At 36.7% G+C, this 21,994-nt stretch overlaps 1 protein-coding gene across 1 annotated transcript in view; it reads right to left on the reverse strand.

Moving 5' to 3' along the window:
• Positions 1-21,994, reverse strand: part of IL23R (interleukin 23 receptor) — a 51,944-nt gene that overhangs the window by 23,915 nt on the left and 6,035 nt on the right. Inside the window, exons 3-5 of the mRNA XM_061186467.1 lie at positions 18,217-18,340; positions 7,459-7,619; positions 3,225-3,370 (exon numbers count right to left, since the gene is read on the reverse strand). Coding sequence (XP_061042450.1) covers positions 3,225-3,370; positions 7,459-7,619; positions 18,217-18,340 — 431 coding nt within the window. The remainder of the gene's footprint in view (positions 1-3,224; positions 3,371-7,458; positions 7,620-18,216; positions 18,341-21,994) is intronic.

Below are 21,994 nucleotides of genomic sequence, written 5' to 3' on the forward strand. Positions count from 1 at the left end.
GCTATCTGCCTGCCGTTCTAGTAGCCATTCCGGGAAAAAAATGAATGCTTGGTTTTGTGCAGCCCATGAGCTAAGAAGAGTTTTTACATTTTTTAAATGGTTGAAAGAAAATCCAAAGAAGACGATTTCAATGATGCATGGAAATAATCTAAAATTCAAATTTCAGTGTCCAAAAGTAAAATTTTACTGGAACACAACAATGTCCATTCATTTACATATTGTCTATGGCTGCTTTCATGCTACAAATGCAGAGTTGAATAGTTGGGACAGAGATCTTATGGTCTGCAAAGCCTAAATTGTTTACTATTTGGCCCTTGAATAAAAAGTTTGCCAATACCCTGGTCTAGCTTAATCAGAGACTCGAGTCACTGTTAATCCATTCACTTGAACTTCTAGTCAAGATTTCCCTACTTTACTATCACTGCTGTTGGCACCATTAAAGGCAAATAATAATAATACTAATAGCTAATGTGTCAAAATATTATCTGTGGGAACCAGACATTATAAATGTCAATGGAAATACAAAAATGATTATGGAACAGTCCTGTCTTCCAGGGGCTCATAGTTAAAGGATGGGAAAATACATGTGTAAACACGTAAATACAAACAACATGGCAAATGTTCCTGAGATAAGGTACACAGAAGTGGGCAAGAATGCCAGGGAGGTAGGGAGACAGTCCATGAAGATAACCAACAAGTAGATATTCTCCCCATGGTGTCAGCCTTGCAGGTTCACCTGAAGGACTGGCTGATACCTCGTAATCTATATGCAGCTTAGCTAAAAACAGCTGAAAACACCCTCAATGCACTGATTTTGATTTTCAGGTGGGCATCCTTGGCTCGACCACACCTGCTGCATGGCTCTCCTGGAGGTTAAGATGAAGCGGAACAGTAACAGCCAGCATTTACTGAACATTATCTCTATTCCAGGCTCTGGGCTAGCTTCTTCCATCATTTGATCATCCCCCAAACCATATGAGGTAGGTGCTTATCTTATCCCTCTTTTAGGTGTGGTAATAATGAGGCCCAGAGAAGCTAGGGAACTTGCCCAAGGCTGCACCACCAGAAAGTGGCAGAGCCAGGCTTTGAACTCTAGAGCCTATGTGCTTAGCCACAAGGCTTTCTGCATAGCTGTCTGCCACTTTGAAGTAAAGAGCTTCCCTCCATCAGTTATCTGATGCAGGCAGAGCTGAGGTGGAAGAGCAAATCGGTAATCCTTTGTGTCTGCCCACTCTTCCTGACTCTCGCTTCCCGTCTCCTTACAAGGAGGTAAAGACAACATTTTATGCATGATCCAGATGAAACTGATGGGTAACAAATGTAAAAAACAAAGCATCATTCTGGCTGTTACCAACTGGACTTGGGTCATCTGTGTGAGTAATTACATTTGGAGGAATCATGGTAAAAGGGATAGGATACAGATTTTGAATTGAAACTGGTTCCTTCATTTTCCAAACATTTTTGGGGTACCCAAAGTGATGTAGGGTCTGTAAGAGGCACTAAGTTACTAACGCTGTAAGCTTGGAGAACCTGGCTTAAGCTTTTTTCAAGCCCTATGTCCTCATTTCGATGATGGAGCTGATACTACCTATCACAAAAGATTGTGATGAAGATGAAATGAGGTAACAAATATTCTTTCAGCTCCTTCATTTGCCTGCTTCTGATAAAGAGAAGGTTTTGAAAAGGGAGCTCAGATTTACCTCTGAGTTACCAAGTCTCACAGTGGCATATGTAGCACCGCCAAGGGGAGCAGAGAACAAGAATTTCAACAAGAAAACAGTTGGTTTCTGAAAATCTATTCAGAGATACTGATACTGTAACTCCTTTCTATTTTCTAAACATTCTTATAGCTTATTACTTCCTCCTAATTATGCCAAATAAAGAAATTTCATGTTCTCAATATCATCCTATGACCCTGACACTACCCAGGTGTCTTATTAGAGTAAAGCCTCATCCACTCAAAATCTAGGATGAGAGTTTCATTTGGGTTGTTTTCAAATTTACCTAAATTCCACATATGCAAAAGATTGGCTGTGAAGTTTTTAATCTTGCTTGTCCTAGGCTTCAAACACGGGTGCACACAAATGCCGCAGTTATTTAGTCAACGAGTCCAGCAGGATCTTCATTTGGTTACTGACCAAATGTTGCAGAACATGGACTTGCATCCAAGTGTAATCTAAACAACTAAAAGGTCACATTTCTCAGGTACATTAACAAGGGTAAATAAACAACTTGGCATCAGGGATTTCTTTTTAAAGAGCAGTCTTTAGAGTATGTCATGAAATCAGTATAGTTTTACCCTCATTTTCTTGACACTCTTTAAACATATTGTTCTACAGCAAAGCCAGTATCGTTCATGTTCAGAATGATGAAGACTTTGGAGCCATGCTAATCACCACAGAATAAATATATATCATTTCACTTAACTCTCTGAAAACTGGTAAATTCATACATGACACATAACTATTAATTAAGCAAAGCCATAAACTCCATTCCTTAATTATTTTGACTAAATGGCAGTTTATTGTACTTAAAAATAATAAAATGGCATTTGTTTTCAAATACACTAAAATTGGTACTTTTTCTTCAGTCAGGCTAGTGTTGCCCTGTAGTTCAAATTAGTGAGTTTTTATTATAATGTTCACAGGTGCTGTCATGTGATGTGATTTTATTAATGCACCTTGTACCTATGCCTCTCCTAAGACGCTTGCTAACTTACCATTGGTATTTAAGGATGGTTAATTTGCCTAGACATTCACTTTTTACCTTATGCTCATCTAAGACTAATATAGTAACAAATTTTATATTTTGGATTGCACATTTTTCATTTAAAAAGAGACACCCATAAATCTGAAGCTTTTTGAACAGATTTTATTTCCCCGGATGGCTGTTAAATTTCAGCATAGAATACTTACATTTTATATTCATAATCACTGATATAAATCTCACCCTAAGAGACAGTGAATTACAAGGAGCTAAATAGATGAATCTGTCCTAGTTGGACATTTGTCTATTTAGCAGTTTACAAAAGGCAAAAGATCTTTTCGGGAAACACCTCTCTATTTGGAAGCATCATTATTAAAAGTAGAGTGGTTTGAATATTACATGAACAATCAGATAAAAACATGTAAAATAGATCATTATACATCCACTGTGGTCACTGACTATTGGCTGGCTTTTCTTTCACTCACTTACATGCAAAAGAATAGTGAAAGTTAGCTTACATTCCAAGTTTGGTTTGTTGCAGCCTTGTATCTCATTTCACAGGAAACCTTTTCAATTGATGTTTGACTATTCCAGTGGATTACGGTTTTGGGCACTGTAGTATTTATATCCTCAGCCCTGGAAATAATGGTTGCAGAAGGTATCACTAAAGAAAAACAAAAACAGAAATCCAGCAGCTTAAAACTTGCCTAGGGAGCAATCAATATTTTTTCATCAATATTTAGACATGTTAAAACTCAAAGTACCAAAAAAAAAAAAAATCTCATGATCTAATTAACATGAAATTTTTCTTGTTTTCTAATCTATTATGTAGGAGAAAACTGCTGTTCTTAAGTAAAATTCTATTCCACCCATTCTCCATTTCTGTTAAATGGAGTTCTGTCTTGTCCTTTCCCACCTCATACTCCCCTGTATTCTGAACTAATGAAATTCTGAAGCCTGGCCTATTAACAAAAGAATGTAAAAAGGAGGTAAAGAAGATATCTCTTCTTTCCCGCATCTGTTTAGGGAGAAATGATGTTCTGCATCCTAAATTTAGTTCAGAGTATCTAATTTGGTAAGATGTAAAATTAAGATCGTTCACAATAATATTTTTATTCTCTTGTGTCATAGGGAAACTTGTATGAATATTTATATCTATTGCTAACTTGTTTTGTTATCTATTAAAATAAATCTGTACTTGAAAGTATGATTTGAACAAGGAGTCTCACAAGACTCTAAGACTTTACAAATTATTGCTGTGTTCTGTGATTATGATTTTCAAAAGGAAACTGAAATTCTGATTGGTTATCTTACTAGTTATTTTTTGTACTAGGTGTAATGGTGTAACTGGAAGCTCTGTATTTCTAAACTGTGTAAATTCTTGTAAATTTGTTCTGTCTGAACAGAATAAAATCATGGGCACTTCCCATTTCTCCTATATGCATAGTAGAACAGTAAAAACTTATAACTTTGTTAGATGTATTATTTAACAAAGAACTCAAGAACCTGTATGTGTGTTTTTAGAGGCCATTATTACAGCTTAATATTCTCTATGAATTAGTTTCCTTTTTGTTTATTCTAAGTTTATAAAGTATTCTTTGGGAATTTGTTTTATTTTCAATGAATAATATTATCTAAAATTATGTGCACAGATATATGATTTATAGAAAAATATAAAAATTAAAGATTTGCTTTCTAGTAGCACTGACCTAAAATAAAATCCTTGGGCTAAACCCAGTATAGAACATAAGTAGTAGTAGCAGGATTAATCTAATTAAAGAGCTTACCATACTGAAGTTTTATCATCTGAATTCCATAGGTGGTTTCCTTTTGCTAGTTTAAGCTTCTTGTAATGAGAATCAGAATTCAGAGATTTCTAGAGTCAGGGAAGTGGATCTCCAGGGCTCTGAAACCACTTGGGACCATTTAAGCACCCTCAAGGCTACAAATTACCTACCCCCTCCTGTCTCCCACCTCTGAGTGTGACCTGCCACAGACGTAACAGCACAAGCATTCCGAGACCCTTTTGCAGAAAGAAATATTCTGGGGAGGAAGCAAAAGTCTGCTTAGTCCTATGAGAAATGCAGATAGAACAGTAAGTCCGGTTTAAGATAGAGTCTTAGCACAGAGCAGATCAATGCAATAAAGATCTGACGGTTTAGGTTTGAATGAGCTTATATTTTTCAAATAAAAACATGTTATGTAATATGTACTTGAACATTAGTTTGTTACACAAGACTCAGAATGTTGAATTTTTGCTCTCATTGCTTTGGTTTCGTACATTCCCATTAGATCTTACATTTTTTTAAAAAACCGTCAATTCCATCGTAGATGCCATATCTTTAGTTTCCACTTATATTGAAATAAAGAACCATATTGTAGTTCTTTGGTATCTTTCTAACAACATGTATTTACTTATAATTATTCAGTGGGGAGAACTAATGTTCAAAATGGCAGCCAGAAGGCACTGCATTTTCCGTATTGAAACTTATTTCTCTATAAGAGAAGTTTAAGCATTCCTCTCACATGTCATTTTGGCAGTGTTACTGCACTATTAATTCAGCCCTGCCTTTCAGCATATCTTCCTAACTTAATTAAAGACCAATCCCATAGCCGTTACGTGGAAATTGCTCCCAGGAGAGTCCTCTGTCTTCAGTTTCATAGAACAGTTCATATATCTAACTTGCAATGTCTTATTCTTAAAGTGCCACAAATGAATATAGTTTATCCGTTAATAACCTAGGGGTTCTGTTGGGAGTAGCCTCCTACACTGTCAACCTGTGCTTTTCAACCTGAGTTTCTAAGAGTCCATTTTGGGATACTGAGAAAGGAGGAGGAGGAGGAGGTGGAGTAACTCTAAACAAGAGGCTCCCTGGTTCAGTGTGAAAAGCAGATTTGGAGGTGACAGCCAGATGAGATTTTCCCTTTACGGGAGGTGGGGTGGTGGTTAACTACAGCAAGTTGGCAAGTCTGAGATGAAATCTGGCTCTCCTCCTTACTAGCTATGTGCTTTGAGCAAATTATTTTATCTCTTTCTTCATCTATAAAATGGGCACAGTGGTACCATGCATGATTGTTTTCAGAATTAAATGTGATTTGCATGTTAATTGTCTGGAACACTATAGGTGTTCAATAAATGGATGCAATGACACTAAGATCATAATAAGATAACAATGGTAATAATAGCAGTAATACTAATAGTAATAATCTAGTTCCTAAAAATGATACTGCCAAAATGATACTGAACACGATAGCCTTTAAACATCATTAATCCACTGAGGGGAACCTGTTTTTAAGATAAGGGCATGTTATGGCTATATCCTACCTCAAAATGTAAACTTACAAAAATGTGGAGAACTATAACTCCAAGAATATACAGCACAATGGAGTTACTATTCATCATCGTAGTCAGCAGTGCTTGTTTTCAAAGCCAATATTCATAGCATAAGGACAGATTTTTAGACCAATCTTATTAGTTGAGATAGTTCAGTTTAGTTGAGACGTTGAGATATTAGTTCCAATAGAAGACCCCAGTAGTCCCCAAAGGATACCCGTGTTGTGCCCCAAGAGGTGTCACATCCCCTAGAACATTAATCAGCAGGAAAGTTGTCAGACACATTGCAGTGTGCTTTTAAATAAAGACTGAGGATAAGAGTTGAGGATACTAGAACTAGAGGCTTCCTAGCTCTGCAAACTCAACTTCTAATGCCACCTAGCCTTGGTTTCCTCATGTATAAATTATAATCTCTTCTACAAAATAGGACTGTTGTGAGGGTTAAATAAGATAATGTATGTAAAAGCAGTTATCACTGAAGAAAGTGTGCCATAAATGTTAGCTACTGAAATCATCTTTAGTAATAAAAACAGGAATAATTGGCACTAGAATCTCCAAAGAGAAGGTGATTCACACTTGGTGCTCTTTGGCTGAACTCTGGCTTTAGGACTAGGATATAGTTGTAAAAGGCTCAAGGGCAATCACTTTTTGGAAGTTATCTTAAGGAAAAAAACAACTACTATGCAAAAATTCAGCCAAAAGGTTGTCCATGGCAGTGTAGTTTATGATGGTGAAAAATTGAGAACAGTAATAAGGGACTGATTAAAGATATTAATTAAAAATAAGATTATAGATTAAATTAATAGAAATATGTATTCTATATTATTATTTTTTTAAAAGGCAAGTTCTAAAATACCTGAAGCAAAAAATGTTAACTTTTGTTGAATCTGGCTGGTGTACATAGAGATGTCTACATAATTCTCCACAATTTTCTATGTTTTTTGTAGAACTTTTCAAACAAAATCAAACAAAAACATAACTTCCAAAATAGCGTGTACAGTAGAATGCTTTAGTATGCTGTACTTCTGACAACATAAGACTCATCACACTTTATTATAATCCTTATTTCTTTCCCTCTTCCCTGGTAGATTGCAAGATATTTAGGACAGGAAGTATATTCCTTGTCTATCTCATTCTCCCTAGCCCTTAGAACAATGGTTAAACATAAGAAGTTCTCAGTAAATATTGTGAAAAGACATACCCCATGTAGAAATAAGACTGGAAGAATATACAACACAATGGCAGCCTTACTTATCTTTGGCTTGTCTCAGGCAGTGGCTTATGGGTAATTCTTGTTTTCTGTATCAGATCTTCAGGAACTTTAGGGAAATTCTTTTCAGATCTCAACTTCATTTGATTAGGTCAGAACAAATTAGTTGTTTATTTGTAAAGCCATTACAGAATTTCTTATTCTTTACCTATATCGTCCAGGTGAATTTGCACTTGTTTTGACTTCTCCGTGCCCAGTACATTTGAAGCTTGGACCCAAACCAAATACTTCTTGCCACCTTGTAATGAATCAGTGGAGATGTTAATATAACTTGAAGTGAGATACTCTTGTTCTTCTTCTGTCTCTAAACTTAAAAAAAAAGATTATGATCACCAGTTATGTTGGTTTGAATGAATTATTCCTCAATTTTTTTGATGCTGTCTTTTTAGCTTGCTTTCAGAAGGCAACCTTTCACTTAAAAATGAATCAGAATTGGTTTCACTTTTAGAATTTTTTAAAACAAAGTCAAGACCATCCAGGGCCACAGTATGACTTTCATGGGCCCTAAGCACTTTTGCCTTCATAGACCCCTTCTTCCATTAACATAAAAAAGTTTATATGTGTGTAGGTATGTTTATGTTTATATATATATATATATATATATATATATATACACACACACACACACACATATTCATATAGATTATGTTTCACAACTGCTGATATAAAAGCAACTATATTAATATCACATATTAAACCATTTTCTTTGACCTAATGGTTCATTTTTTCCTGTGATTTTAAATGCAATTAAACATCTTGTAGACTCCTGAAAGTTTGGCGAGCCCTGGGTACTGTGCCTACTGTACCTCTTTGGGAAGGACAGCTGTGGACATGGCTTGAACTAAATGAGCTCCCTCTGAGAAGGAGCATTACACAGGGGTTCCATGCGAGGGCTTTGTAATAAGGAATGCTAACTTCATGGTAAATAAGTATTCAAATGTGAAAATAAGAGAATGGCAATTATGTGTAAGTAGTAAGTAGGGCATCTTTGAATATTTTCCAGTTAGAGAAAACCACATACATGTTGTTAATTGGTTTGTGGCTAATTCTTTTATCACACGTATTGAGACCACAAGTCAAAATGGAAATGTATTCTCAAACCGACATTAACCATAGCTACTAGGTAATTTAATTCTTCTTTTAAAGTCTACCCCTCATATCAGCACCTAGACCACAAAGCACTATTTTAGATGAAGAATCTAATTGTAATGACTGACTATATACTTTAGGACAATTTTTGCATACAACTGTATGTTACAAAGTTTTTTAAATTTCTTACTTCTATTTCTTTTTTTCTTGTGCTAATTAATACATAACAGATTATTTGTTGAAGGGAGTCAGCATGATTTATATTTTTCTGAAGTTTCCATTCCACCTAATCCTAGTTGTAGTTAATAGATTTTTAATAAACACTGCTGATTTGTGGTGATAATGGTGAACAGTATTTTTTAATTTAATCATTCATTCAACAAATATTTATTTAACAGCCACTATATTCCAAGCACTACTTTAGACACTGGGGCTACCACAGTGAACAAAACAGGTAAAGTCCCAACCTTTGTGGAGCACACATTCTGGTGGAAACAAATACATATATAATATGTCTTGTGGTGATAAACATTCAGAAGAGAAAAGAAAGGGGTTAGGAAATGCCAGGAGTAGGTGTGGGGGTATTTTTTTTTTTTTTTTTTTTTTTAGGGAGATTGGGAAGACCTATCTGAGCATCGGAGAAGGTAACACTAGAGCAGTAAAGAATCAGGTCTTGTGGCTCTTTGGAGGAAGAGCATTCTAGATGATATGCAAAGGCCCTGAGGCAGGACCTTGCCTGTCCTGTTCAAGAACAGTAAGGAGGTCATTGAGGCTTGGTAGACTGAGGGATGGAAAGGGATGAAATGATATCAGAGAGTCCTAGGGGAGGGGGAGATTTAGAAGGCATTGTAAGGTCACATAAGGCCATGGAAGGGTGCTGCCTTTGATCTCTGCGTGAAATGGGAGATTTTGAGCAGAGGAGTGACATCTGATGTGCATGTGAAAAGGATTACTCTGACTACTTGTGAATAATAGACTGTAGCAGGGCAAAGGTGAAGGCTAGAGCACCAGTTTACTAACGCAGGTGTGAGATGATATGTCTTGGACCAGGCAGTGAGAAGTCAGTTTTTTAAAGACAGATCCAATAGGTTTTGCTGATCAGTTGAATGGGGGGCGTGTTAGAGAGGAATCCAGAAGGACTCCAATGATTTTAACCTGAATACTGCAAAGGATGGTGTTACCACTTACTGAGATAAGGAATGCGAGTCTGGGGAAAGGAAACTGGGTATTTGGTTTTGAAAGTGTTAGCTTGAAAATACCTTTTGGACATCTAAGAGGAAATATTGAGTAAGATGTTAGATAAATAAATGATGGCTGCATTTCAGGAGAGATACCTGGACTGGAGATATAGATTAGGGAGTTTTACACCATAAATTTGGATGAGATCTTTTAGGTAATGAGTGTAGATAGAGATAATAAGAGGTCCTAGGATAGAGCTCTGGGTCACCATTACTTTACTGGAATAAAGGGGAATTGGCAAAAGACACTGAAAAAAAGCATCCAGGAAGGTAGGAGGAGAACCAAAAGGGAGTGCTGTCCTGGAAGCCAAATGAAGGAAGTAAAAAGCTAAGTTAAATGCTCCTGAGAGTAAATCCTCCTGATAAGGAGGGTGGGAACTGAGAATAAACCATTGCACCTGGCAATGGGGAAGTCATTAGTGACACTGTTAAGACCTGGAGGTGGAGGGTAAAAACTTGACTAGGTTAAAGAGACGATGAAAAGAGAGGAAGTAGAGGCAGAAAGTACAAACAACTCTTTTGAGGAGTTTGCCATAGAAGGAGCAGAGAAATAGATTAGTGGAAGGCAAGGACCAAGAGAGGGTTGTATTTTCAAGAGAGCAGATACTACAGCATCTTTGAAAGCTGATGAGGAGATCCAGTAAAGATAGAAAAGGTGATGATACAGAAGAAAGAGAGGAGTATTGTTGGAGCGATGTCCTCTAGTAGGCAGGCAGGGTAAGATCTGGTACACAGTGGAGAGCTGGCATCAGGGCAATGGTAGTTCATCCACAGTACTAGAAGGGAAGACCAAGTATGTGGGTACAGATGTCAGTGTGTCAGCAGATGAGGGAGGCTGTGGTATTTCTCATTACTCCTATTTTCTCAATGAAATAGAAAGCAGGTCATCAATAGAGTGAAGAAGGGGAGAAGATGTTGGAGACCAGAGATGAGAGAAAGAGTAATGAAATAATTACCTGGTTAGTGGGGGAGTGACTTGGCCAGTGAAGCGCAGTAGGACTACTGGGTGGCTACCTGGGTCCAGTTGAGGTGAGTGGTCATGAATATAAAGTAATATCAGTCAGTAAGTTTGTGTTTGTCCCCAGCCACAATTAGCTCTCCAAGCACTGGTGCAGAATCGGTGAGGAGATGGATTTTAACATATGAACTGGTTATTGAACTCAGTAGAAATATAACATCACAGCCTCAAATATATTTGGAGTTATATCTAAGAACTCTGGTTATAATGAATATGCATATGGAGAGGAAGATGTGGCAAAAACAAGCAGGCCTTGTGAACTGGAAGAGTAGGCAGTTGTTTTTAGGGGTCTCATTAAAACTAAAAGACGCTATTGGTCTTTCATGGTACCTGAAAATTCTACCATTGGTGCTGTTCTAAACAGTTTATAAACTTGTCATGCACAGACATGTTGCGTATTTAAAAAAATTTTCTAGGATTTAACATAGTTCCAAGAAGACATGAAATACTAAATACATATTTGTTAAATTGACTTGAATAAAATAGAATGAAGGGCCATCATGCACTTATTTTCATTCAACAAGCTATTTATTGAGTAGAAGGTACTGTGCCAGACATTGCAAGAGTATCCAAGATAAAGAAAGAACATATTTACATGAAGCTGTTGAGCGTAATGGGACAACAGTAAGTAGATATTTATTAGCAGAGATTCATTTTTTTTTTCTATCACCACCCACTGGTACATAGCAAAATACGAAGGGGTTGAGGAGTGTATGTGAATGGACATGCAGCTCTGCTGGTGGGGTCACCACAAAGGTTCTGGGGAGAAAGAAGACTCTTGAAGCAACACAGACACAATTCCTCTACTTTACAACTTCAATCCAACACCAGACGGAGGCCCTGATGGCCCCTATGCTGCCATAGAGGGAATGCCATCAACTGCCACTGTGGAAACAAGTGGGTGGGCTGAGGTGAAATGCCTCTCTCTATATGTGATTTTACTGGAAAACAGAACCACATGAGTTGGAAGTGAAACCTTGCAAATGCTGATCTCTACCTATCTGCCCAAGTGGAAAATACCCTGAGAACCCAGGATCTAGAAAAGCCTTTTAAAATCTGATACCACTTCAACCACAAAATTCATTATAACTCACCTTTTTCCTAGGGGGAAAGGCCTTCTTAACCATAAGTTAGAAAAATGGATTTCTCTAATTTTTCTCAACTCGTGGGTGCATTTTTAATTAATCGTAAGACAAACAGATGTTTATTTTCTTTTCCAATTTGTCTGTGCTTATAGGAGCTCATTCTTTGAATTTGCTAGAGGAGAACATTTGTTTTTATGGTAACCATTCACATCTTTTATGATAACATAAAGTTTTTTAAAATTCCATTAATCTGGACTCAATCAAGTCAGAATTTGGGTTAGGTTTGCCTAAGTTTGGCTATAATTTGCTCTTGGTTTCAGAAAAGACAGTAAAAAAAGTTTTTTTAATATATAGGACCTTGTAGTATTATTAGTTAACTAGATTGTGAAGGGAGGATGCAGGAAATGTTTATTTCTAGTTATCAGAATAATCACTCAACGAGTGTTTAGTGAGCGCTTACTATGTGCCAGGCCTCATCCTGGGCTCAAGCAATATAGCAATGAACAAAACAAACAAAAATTCTTGCCCACATTGGGTTTACATTTCTAGTTTGAATAAATGAGTGACTTTACTACTGACATATGTACAACAGCTAGAAAATTAGTCTTACTTATTAGAGCACATTTAACAATCTTTCTAGATAGTCATCTGTCCAAAATTACTGTTACTTGAAAATAACATAAATAAAGTTATTGTTTATAATATCCTGTAAGTGATCATTTTTTATGGCTTTACATTAATCTTGTCTCCCAAATCAGTCAGGTTTTGATTTTGGAACAAATCAAACAAGTCTAGAGAGCCAGCCTTGAGTTTCACCCTAATGTTCTAATATTCTAACATCGCCTTTTTGTCAGTTTCTAAGCATTTCCAATTTGTGAGCCCTTTCTTAGAATTTGCTTTCTTGTAAGTTTTATAACACTCAGTATGGTATTACTTATACTCATTTCTCAGGAGGCTGAGGCTTAGCAAAGCTAAACAAATTTACCAAGATCCCTCAGCTAGCAATTGTGGCAGATAACTATTAGATGACAGTACTGAACTCTACCCGTAACACCCCTCTCTGAGGTTCCCATCCTGACAGAGTAGACATGTAACTCAATTCTGGCCAATGAAATGCAAGTGGAAGTCCATGGGAGAATGTCCTTTTCCCTTCACCTCTTTTCTTCCTGAAACTTGGATGAGAAGCCTGGATGTGTAGCATCTGAGGATTAAGGCCAACACACTAAAGGCTGCAGAGGAGAAAAGTGGAAAGAGCCTGGTTCCTTGGGGTATCATTGAATTAACATGCTAGCTCCGTACTACCTACCACTATGGCCTTGTCTGTTTAAGTCACTGCACTTGGGTTTTCAGATATTTGTACCATAAAAGACATCTAACTGATAAGTCTCAGAACTGGAATTCAAACATAAAACTCTAAAGCCTGTGCTCTTTCCAATGGATATTTCTGACAGTTTGCTCTTTAATAAATCTATTCTTAAGATTTTCAAAGTGACTTTTTGGGTACTGAGAACAATTTCAGTACTCACAACTACTGCAAGTATTCCTCACTTGATAAAGAAGATGTGTCCCTCAAAAACCATGTGTAAATAATTTAGACAGATATAATTGTTAATGCATTAATGGCTTTTAAAAGAGATATATAATAATCTTACAAAATATTAAGAGAACATTTTTATGGTACTAAATAGAAAATTAGGGGTAGCCAACAGGTAGCCAACAGGCACATGAAAAAATGCTCAACATTGCTAATCATTAGAGAAATGCAAAACAAAACAACAATGAGAGGGACCCTGGCGGTCCAGTTGTTAGGACTACGCGCTCTCATTGCCGAGGGCCTGGGTTCAATCCCTGGTCGGGGAACTGAGATCCCACAAGACGTGCGGCATGGCCAAAACAAAACAGAACAAAACAATGAGATACCACCTCACACCTGTCAGAATGGTTATTATCAAAAAGTCTACAAATAACAAATGTTGCCAAGGATGTGGAGAAAAGGAAACCCTAGTACACAGTTGATGGGATTGAAAATTGGTGCAGCCACTATGGAGAACAGTATGGAGGTTCCTCAAAAAACTAAAAATAGAACTACCATATGATCCAGCAATTCCCCTGCTGAGTATATATCGGAAGAAAATGAAAACAGTAATTCAAAAAGAGACATGCATCCCAATGTTCATAACAGCATTATTTACAATAGCCAAGATATGGAAGCAACCTAAGTATCCATCAACGGATGAATGGACAAAGAAGATGTGGTGTATATATATATATACAATGGAATATTACTCAGACACAAAAAAGAATGAAACTATGCCATTTGTAACAACATGGATGGACCTAGAGAGTATTATGCTTAGTGAAATAAGTCAGACAGAGAAAGACAAATACTCTGTTATCACTTATATGTGGAATCTAAAAAATAAAACAAATGTATGTAACAAAACAGAAACAGACTCACAGATACAGAAAACAAACTAGTGGTTACTAGTGGGGGGGGCAAGATAGGGGTATGAGATTAGGAGATACAAACTATTATTTATAAAATAAATAAGCAACAAAAAATATATTGTACAGCACTGGGAAACACAGCCATTATTTTGCAATAACTTTAAAGGGAATATGACCTATAAAAATATTGAATCATTATGCTGTACACCTGAAACCAACATAATATTGTAAATCAACTATACTTCAATTAAAAAAAGCAGTATGGCAGTTCCTCAAAAGTTTAAACTGAGTTTCCATATGACCTAGCAATTCTATTCCTAAGTATCAATATATGCTCAAGAGAAATGAAAACATATGTCTATACATAATCTTGTACATGAATGTTAGTAGAGCATTATTCATAGTAGCCCCAAAAATGGAAACAACCCAAATGTCCATCAACTAAAGAATGGATAAATGTGATATATTCATATAATAATGGAACATTATTCAGCCATGAAAAGGAATGAAGTACTGATACATGCCACACCATGGATGAACCTTGAAAACCTTACACTAAGTGAAAGAAGCTAGTGTAATATGAAATACCACAAATTGTATGATTCCTTTTATATAAAATGTCCAGAGTAGGCAAATGCACAGAGGACGCCTAGGGCTGGGAGGGTTGAGGGGAGATGGGGAGTAACTGCTAATGGAGATGGGGTTTCTTTCTGGCATGAAGAAAATGTGCTAATATTGTGGTGATGGTTGCACAACTCTTTGAATATACTAAAATCATTGAATTGTACACTTTAAATTGTATGGTATGTTAATTATACTCAATAAAGCTGTTATATTAAAAGAAAAAGAATTAACCAACTAATCAAGATCAGTGGGTCCATGAGATAGTAAAAGTTCCAGGAGATAGCAAAGCCTAGGCATTCTCTGTCAATCTGGCACTATCTAACTTTTCTTTGAGCTTAAACTGTGGTGTTTGCTCCCATACTGCCCTCATTTTCACATTCCTAAAGTTGCCTTTGCAATGAGATTCTTGTCCTCATGGACTCTTTTCATCTCGAGGGGGCAAGGAGGATTGGTTAAGTCTTGAACACCTGTTAGAATCCTGGCTCCCTTATGTCTAAGGGGAAGTAACATAAGCTCTGTAAAGGGGACAATTCTAATAGTTACTGCGCAAGGTTAAGCTGAGGATTGAAGATATAAGGCACGTGAAGTACGGAGTGCAGTGCTTAATATATTATATATTTGACAACACAACCCATCACTGATCTCAGTGTTTCTATCATCCCTTTGCTACCTGACCATACCTCTACTTAGTGAAAGATGTGAGCTTCTTGCCCATGACATGTAGCCAGTAAGCCCAGGCTTAGCAATGTATTCATATAATCTGTCTAGTTTTTACCCAAAATGTCTTGAACATAGAGGTGTTACTTTTTATGTTTCACTTAATAAAAGTTATTCTGAGTACCTAACAGATGGAGAGAGAGAGCAAGATTGGAAGGTTATTCTTTCCCATAATGATGAGACCTGCATAGCATCTCTCAAATATGCCCTGTGATCTGGGTTCCCACACCACTTCAGCAGAAAAGACTAAACTAGGAAGAAAGCAGTCAGGCCACCCCAGATTCAAATCCCACCTCTCCCTCTCATAGCTGCATGGCCCTGGATGCATCACCTAACCTAGCTGAGCCTCAGTCACCAGTCTACAAAAATCGGAAAAATAATCATATGTACCATACAAGGTTGTATAAGGGATTAAATGAGGTAGCACATATAAAGCTTTTGGCCCAGTGCTTGGCAAACAGTAGGAGTCCAATAAATAATTTTTCTTTTAAGTATAAAAAAGTAGTTTGTGAAACTTTTGAGCTAGAAAAAACGTGTACTTCAAATACAGTTGACCCTTGAACAACATGGGTTTGAACTGCGCAGGTCCACTTATAGGTGGATTATTTTCAATAAATATATTGGAAAAATTTTAGGAGATTTGCGACAATTTGGAAAAAACTCACAGATGAACTGCATAGCCTAGAGATATCAAAAAATTAAGAAAAACTTAGGTATGCCATAAATGCATAAAATATTTGTAGATGCTAGTAGATACTAGTCTATCCTTACATAGGCATAAAGTGTGTGATATTTAATATAAAATTAATAATGTGTTAGTTTTCTTACTGTTCTATAACTTTGCTTTCAAAGAATTACATTACCATACAGTATGCCTGTTTTTCCTAATCAGAGAAACTGCGTATTGACCTATCATCACAGGTAAGTGGTTTTTTAAAAAATGTAACAAAGTTTCCAATGCTGTATTATGAATATGACTGCAATATTGTAAGCCATAAAAATTTTATAATGATTCATTCATTAGTGTTTAGGCTAGGCTACTATGAAGCAATCATATCAGTTATACTAGGCTATTATAAAGCAATCATATTGCTGCTTCTTCCCTATCAATGCATGAATTGTGACACCTGTAAATAAACATGAATTTCTTTTTCACATGATCTTTTCATTTTTGATGTCAGTACTAAGAGATGATTAGTCTTATAAACAGACAACATTAACTTACAGTATCAAGAAATACAGTACAGTATTATAAATGTATTTTATCTTCCTTATGATTTTCTTAATAACATATTCTTTTCTCTAGCTTACTTTATTGTAAGAATACAGTATATAATACATATAACACATAAAATATGTCAATCAACTGTTTATGTTATCAGTAAGGTTTCTGGTCAACAGTAGACTATTAGTAGCTAAGTTTTGGGAGAGTCAAAAGTTACACGAAGGGGTCAGCACCCCAACCCCTGCATTTTTCAAGGATCAATTGTACAAAACTAAAGGCATTCTTTAAAAAAAAAATAAACGAAACAAAACAAGGATAGGGTGACCAACGTAGCCCAGTTTGCCCACAATTTTTTCCCCCAAATTAATGGTATTATTTCCATCTTTAACACTAGCAAAGGAGTCCAACACAGACTGACATACATGGATATAGTTTAGATGTAATAGTGAAACATTTTTTTTTGTAAGGGATAGAAGAGAGTTTTATTCAAGCCAAGCTGAGGACTGTAGCCCAGGAGACAGCCTCTCAGTAGCTCTGAGGAACTGCTCTAACAGTGAAACATTTGAACTATGTACATTCAGGAAGGAAAAGATTTTTTTCACATCAACCTTTTCCTATTTTGCAGTTTCTGAATAGCAGAAACTAAAGATACATTTCTCCCAATTTAATTTAGTATGAAGTAATATAACTTTTATGATCAATTATTTGTCTTTAAGCATAAAACTTAAGAGATTTTGGCTGCATGGTTGTCTGGCTCCTGAAGTCTGGTTATTGTTAGAACGTAACAAAAGAGCGTTTCCACAAAGCCCTCCTCAACTCCAATTAGAAAATTATTACTTTCATTCAATTATTACTTTCAGTTTTAAAATTGAAAGTCCTGTGTCCTGATAGCTCCCTTAGTCTCAGGCAAACCAGGGAAGATGGTTAGCCTACACAGACACCAAATTTAAGATTTAGGGGTCATTATTAATAACTAATAGCTTCCATGAATGTAGTGCTGCCTATGGACCTGGCACAGTGATACACACTTAAAAAGCCAAATTCCACTTAAATAATTAGAATTACCCTGTGCATTAGGTTTTATTTTTAAACCCATTTTAAAGATAAAGAAATGGCAATTTGGAGAGATTAAGTTGCCTAAACCCTAGAAGGAGGATAGAGCTGGGATTTGAGTAAAGATCCTTTTAAAACTGTGCTGTGCTGTATCCCATTAGGCCCTTGCCCCCAATTACCTCCAATGAGTAAAAAGAGTAGAAAGATTATGGAACACATTGTCCCACAGAGTGAAAATATTAATGTCCTGAAAAGGGTTTTGGTAGCTTCCTTGATCATAATTAGGGAGTTGGTGATAAAAAGGATGCATTTAATATTTAAAGTTGATTTCTTGGATCTCTGCTGGAGGCACAGCATGGGCTGGACTGGAGTGGAATTGCTCAGGTTAGACTGTTAGGAGGGAACCTACCTCTGCACGTACACCACATACTTGGTGTCTATGTAGGTGGGCTTCCCAGGGTTCCAGGTACAAGTCATGTTGCCTGAATATTCATAAATGACACAGGTTACTTTGTCAGGGACATCTGGTGGATCTGCAACAAAATATATCACTTAGGAGCATAGAAACATAAAGTTTTTTATAGTTAGTTGATAAACTTTCCATTTTATTTGGAAAACCAGGCCAGTTGGTACACAGCACCTCCCCCATTCCATCCCTACCAGCTCACCTTGCAACCCACTTTGCCCTCAAACATTGTTACTTTCCTCCATATACTTTCTATATTCTCCCCTCCTTTGGGGATACTAAGGTGATCAAGTTCCTCCCATCCAAAAAAAAAATTCCTCTCCAAATTGTCTCCCCTCAGCTGCCAACGTATCTTTCTCCTTTTCATAATAGCTTTTTTTTTTTTAAGTCCATTATACTGGTCTTTTTCCTCAACTCCCATTTACTCTTGAACCCCAAACAATCAAGATTCAGACCCGCAATTCCACCAGAACCACTGTTGTTAAGGTCATTGTGACTTTCTAATCCACAAATCCCATGATTTCTGTGAAGTCATCATTGAGCTTGACCTCTGCAGCATTTGCTATTTTGGTCACTCCCACCTTGAAACCTCTCTGCCTTTTGGCTCTTGTGAAAGGGTTCTCCATGGTGTTTTTCTTCTACTCTGGCAACTATCTACTTCTCCAGCACCTATTCCACTACCCACTTTAAAAGTCTGGTGTTCATACATACAATGGAGTATTACTGAGCCTTTAAAAGAAAGGGAATTCTGACATGCTACAACATGGATGAACCTTGAGGACATTATGCTAAATAAAATAAGCCAGACATGGAAGTACAAACACTATATGATTCCACTTATAGGAGGTATCTAGAACAGTCAAACACACAGAGACTGAAAGTAGAATGATGGTGGCTGGGGAGATGGGGGATATGGGGAGTTGTTGTTTAATGGGTACAGAGTTTTGGGTTTGCAAGATGAAAAATGTTCTGGAAATGGATGGTAGTGATGGTTACACAGTGATGTGAATGTACAATATGCTTAATGCCACAGAACTGTGCACTTAAGAATAGTTAAAATGGTACATTTTACTACAATAAAAAAAGATTAAAAATTTTTGGCATTCACAGAATTCTATTTCTAGTTTCTCTCTCTTTTACCCTTCTCCCATGCCCTCAACTCTTTCTCCGAGTGGCCCTATTATGGGGAATATTGTTAGTTTTTGTCTGCTACCATCTTTCCCTTTGAGAATTGACATCTCCCTCACTCCCAACCTCATCCCCACTCCACCCCTATGCCAAGGGCTGTCAATCACACAGAAGTGTACCCTTGACCTAGGCTAACTAATCAGAGTATTTCCCTTGGGAATGAACACATGACTCAAGATGACCAATCAGAGTTATCCAAGGATCTTCTTCTGGAGCCATTGTAAAAGAGGTGCTTCTCCCCCGCTGAAACTGCTATCTCTGAGTAACATGTGAGCTGTGAGTTGTTGATGGCCATCTTGCTGTCATAGTGAAACAGTCTATTTAAGAATGAAGCCAACACAGGGGAAAACAAAACCCAAGAAATGAGAAAAGATGAGAGAGTTCTAATGACATTGTTTGAGCCCTTGGAGCCTCTGAAGCCTGTGAAACCCCAGCAACTATAGAACTGCATCTGGAATTTCAGATGCATCATCCAATAATAAATTACCAAGAATCAAGATAAAAAAGAAGTATGGAAATACTGAGTGTTTACCATATGCTCACTTTTCAGGTGTGGCTCTCTCAGCTTGTGCCTACATTTGCAATACTGCCTGGGAAACTTGACGACTCAAAAAATGACAAGAGGGATTTCCCTGGTGGTCCAGTGGTTAAGACTCCACACTTCCACTTCAGGGGGCGTGGGTTCGATCCCTGCTCGGGGAACTAAGATCCCACATGCCTCGCTGTGCGCCCAAAACAAAAGGAAAAAAAAAAAGAGAAAATGATAATTCTTTCCCATTAAAAAAAAAAGGAAAGAATGGGGGCTCAGAAAGAATAAAAATACAGACATTTATGCACCTGAAGTTATACCCAAAGCTTTATCTTAAATACAAATATGTTCTTGCACTTCACCTGTAAATCATCTACCAAGAATACTACTTATAAAAGAAGAAATAAATATATGAAAAATTTATCCTCATTGCAGATTAAACTAATAATAGATGTCACTTAGATCTATCAAATTGGCAAGGATTTTGAAAAATGTTAATCCACAGTATTGGAATGAACTCAGGGAAATCCTCTAACACACTACTGGTGGGAATGCAAATTGATACAACCTTTATGGAGAGCACTTTACATATCACAATCTTTAAAAGTGGGAGTAATATCTTGCGACCCAGCAATTTTAAATCTAGGAATGCAACCTTATTGAAATGTTCATAGATATACAAAAATATTTGGCTAAAAAGGGTTTGCCTCTTAAAGTGTTGTTCCTAATAATGGAAGAATTGGAGACCACCTTAACACCCCAAAATACACTCCTAAAATACATCCAAAAACAAAGTTGTAGAAGACAGTTTAAGTATATGGCCTTTGGAAGGCACTAGAAATATGTTTAATTAAGTAAGTAAGTACTGGCCATATGATAAAGTGAAAAAAATAGTATAGTATAGTGGTCTCATTTGAGAGACAAACAGAGAGATAGAGAGGGGGAGAGAGAGAAAAAGACTGAAACTTGAAAGACATATTCCAAATTATTAAAGAGGGATTCTGTTAGTAGTGAGATTATGGGATTATAGAAATGATGGGTATTTCTTTTTTGTTGGTCCAAAATTTTAAAAACTTTCTACATGAATGCAATTTGATTTTACAATTAAAAAACGTATTTTCGAGGAGATATGGGGATATATGTATATGGTTAGCTGATTTACTTTGTTATAAAACAGAAACTAACACACCATTGTAAAGCAATTATACTCTGATAAAGATGTTAAAAAAAATAAAAATAAAACTGTAACTTGGCCTTCTCAAAAAAAAAAACAAAAAAACCCCAAAAAACCGTGTTTTCAAACAGTAAGAACACACTAAAATGATTTAGAATATTTTGGTGAGTTGTAGTATCAAGTTACAATGGGGAGAAACTGGACTCCAAGTAGGATAGAAGAAATCTTTAAGTTTTCTTTGAGCCTTGAAGGAGGTAGCTGTGGAAACATAAATTTAAATCATTTTGGATATTGATTGAGTTGGGGTCCCTCAGTGATCTGTGCTGAAGTTATTTTTTCCCTCTGGTTTCAGAGTATCACTGATTTGGCCATCCTAAAAGACAATTGTCAGTCTTTTGGGCTATGTTATTCCACAGCATTCTCTCTGAAGTGTCTGGTAACTAATTAACTTTGCAAAAGAGCAAAAAGATTATATACACACATGCAAATATACGCACTATTTGTTAATGTGAAGCTATGTAAAGAAGGGAATGTGAATATGGTTATAAGAATAAGACCGAATTGTTTTTAGATCTCATTGCCAGGTTATTCAATGTCCATGGATAAAAACCTTCTGTACAGCCAGATAGCAGAAGACACTCTGCTCTCTCCTACTAATTGCACCTCTCCCCTACCACTGGGTCCCTCACTATTCACAGGCCAGGTTTCTTGTTAATTCAGAGTTTAGCCAAGTATCGTTTTCTACTGAGAGCTTCTTGAAGGCACTGTCTGTGATCCCCTCTTCTCTGAATTTCTGTCGTTTAACACATTTTTGGTGCATACCAACCACT

Source organism: Eubalaena glacialis, chromosome 3 (genome assembly GCF_028564815.1).
Source record: "Eubalaena glacialis isolate mEubGla1 chromosome 3, mEubGla1.1.hap2.+ XY, whole genome shotgun sequence".
Classification (NCBI taxonomy): Eukaryota; Metazoa; Chordata; class Mammalia; order Artiodactyla; family Balaenidae; genus Eubalaena; species Eubalaena glacialis.